This window comes from Habropoda laboriosa, unplaced genomic scaffold (genome assembly GCF_001263275.1).
Source record: "Habropoda laboriosa isolate 0110345459 unplaced genomic scaffold, ASM126327v1 scaffold15, whole genome shotgun sequence".
Lineage (NCBI taxonomy): Eukaryota > Metazoa > Arthropoda > Insecta > Hymenoptera > Apidae > Habropoda > Habropoda laboriosa.
This window is the reverse complement of record NW_017100141.1, coordinates 827,049-829,315: the sequence shown is the minus strand read 5'-3', so window position 1 is coordinate 829,315 and position 2,267 is coordinate 827,049. Positions and strand designations below refer to the sequence as shown.

General features: G+C 48.5%; 1 protein-coding gene across 1 annotated transcript in view; it reads right to left on the bottom strand.

The window, feature by feature from the left end:
• Window positions 1-377: 377 nt before the first annotated feature.
• The window catches only part of LOC108571359 (ras-related protein Rap-2a), a 2,098-nt gene continuing 208 nt past the window's right edge, over window positions 378-2,267 (bottom strand). The window contains exons 2-3 of the mRNA XM_017933379.1: window positions 1,019-1,442; window positions 378-684 (exon numbers count right to left, since the gene is read on the bottom strand). Coding sequence (XP_017788868.1) covers window positions 388-684; window positions 1,019-1,442 — 721 coding nt within the window. The 3' untranslated portion in view covers window positions 378-387. The remainder of the gene's footprint in view (window positions 685-1,018; window positions 1,443-2,267) is intronic.

The following is a 2,267-nucleotide window of genomic DNA, read 5'->3' as shown; positions in this document are numbered from 1 at the left end:
AACGTTGTTGAATTTTCCAGCGATCGAAGTATGGAATATAGAAAGAAATTACCGCGTTCCTCGGCGCCTAAAGCCGGCCTTCTTTTTTTCTTTTTTTATCATTTCGCCTAACGACACCGTCACTGACCGTCTAATTCCATCGAGCGGGCCACATTCGACGACGACGACGACGACGATCGATTCGCAGGCGTCCGGAGCGTGCCGAAACGTCGAACGGTATATACTGTTGGATCGATCCAAAGCGAACGGAATCGCTAATAGAATGGTCGCAGCAGCAGAGCATAGCTTCCCTCTAATCCTTCACCCTTTCGCCCCTGCTTCGATCAACTCACACCCTTTCTCTTTCGAATCAGCAGAAACGTCGCTTCGGAGGGGCGGCCTGCCTCTTTACGAGATAATGCACGAATTCCTCTTGGACTCGGAACGCTCGCGTATCTGCTGCAGATGCTGCAACTGCGCCGGCGATGGCACGTGAGCGCTGCTGCTGCGGGAATTCGAATGCTGTGGCGGTGGCAACGATTTTCGACGCTGTCGCAATGCCGGGCTGAGATTGCACTTGAGCTTTGCTTGAATTAGAAGTTCCTTGAACACCTGGGAAACGTTTAAGTTCTCTTTCGCCGAGACCTCGACGAAACCGTTCTTCCATTTGATCGTCACCAGTTCTCTCGTGCTCTCCGTGTCCACCTGAAATGTATCGGGGGTTGTGAGCGAAGGCTGAGTTTTGGGACGAGTGAGAATGCACGAGAGGTAGAATTGTGTAGGAATATGTGTGTAGGGGGATATGAATGGTAGGAGCGAAGTAAGAACGAAACCTTTGTAGATTAGAGTGAAAACCGTGTTCCTATTGAACAGCGTGTGTTTGAACTTGGTTTTTATTACCCGAGATAGCCTAGAGGATATTCGACGAAAGATAGAGCGAAGGAGAGATTGTGAAAGATTCAGAAGGGGGGGGTTAAACAGATCGTATGAATTGGAAAGAATAAGTCTTCCCTCCGGTTCCATCACGATGAAAATTTACCTCTTGCTCCGAGTCCAACACGTCGACTTTATTGCCGACGACGACGATTGGCACCGCTCCCTTTGTGTTGACGATCTGTGCCCTGAGGGTCTTCACCTCGAGGAACGTGTTAGCGTCGTGGACGTCGTACACCAGGATGAACGCGTCCGCAGATTTGAAGTAGAGGTCTCTCATTGCTGGGAATTCGTAGGAGCCTGAGGTGTCGAGGATGTCTAAGGTTAAATGCTTGCCGGATAGGTTGAAGTCCCCGTGGTGCATCTCCTCCACCGTTCGCTTGTACTTGGGGGTGAATGTGTTGTAGAGAAACTGGTTGATTATCGCTGATTTGCCTACTTTCGCCGCGCCCATTACCACGATCATGTGTTGCATCGAACCTTCACCTGGTTTTCCACCGCCGCTGTCCGACTCGGACAGTCTTCCATTTCTGAAATTTATGTCGCATAGAGAAGTAAGTAGTTGAGTAGAGGCGTGCATAAAATCCAGTGAAAGTGTAGAATTATGCGAGTTTCGGAGAATTACGGAGAGGCGTGTTAGAGGAGAGAAAATGAGAGATAGTAGGATACTTTGAGATATCTCGAGTGGTATAATTTTGGTTAATCGTTAGTTGGAACAAGTCACCAGGGTGTAAATAAGGGAGGAAAGTATGTGGTATTTAAGTGGACAGCACAGGTCTCTGCGAAGAGAATAGCGGTAATCAACGGTAAAGATCCCTTTCATCGGCTCCACGGCTTATTGAATATGCGTTTTGTATAATGGCTGCCCTCAATTGGAGCCACTATTACCTCCCCTAGAATATTCTAGCCCGTGTGTATGTGTTCGTAGTGTAGTGTAGAGCGTGACGGTGCTTTTGCATGCACCAGATAACAACTGTTCCTAAGTATCTTCGTCTTCGTAATCATCCACGCTTATTACGCGAAGGAGTCAGACGCGGTTATTACCGAAGCGCACAAAGGCGGAGAGCGAGGGCTTCCCTTTTTGCGAGGACTTGCCGCAAAATTAAAGCCCGCCCTGGCCTAAGAGCGAGTCAAGAGGCGGCCAAGGGGTTGAAGAGTAGGGAAACGAGGAAAGAAGAAAGGGGAAGGAGAAAGTGGTTGAAGCTCGGTACGGGTGTACCACGAAACGACGAAAGACGCACTTTCGCCTGAGAAGAAGTTTTATTCTTCCACTGTACTCGACATTTTTCTTGCCTACTAAATTAGCCAAAGTAATAACACAGGAAAATAGGTTGGAATTGGATTTACACCCACTC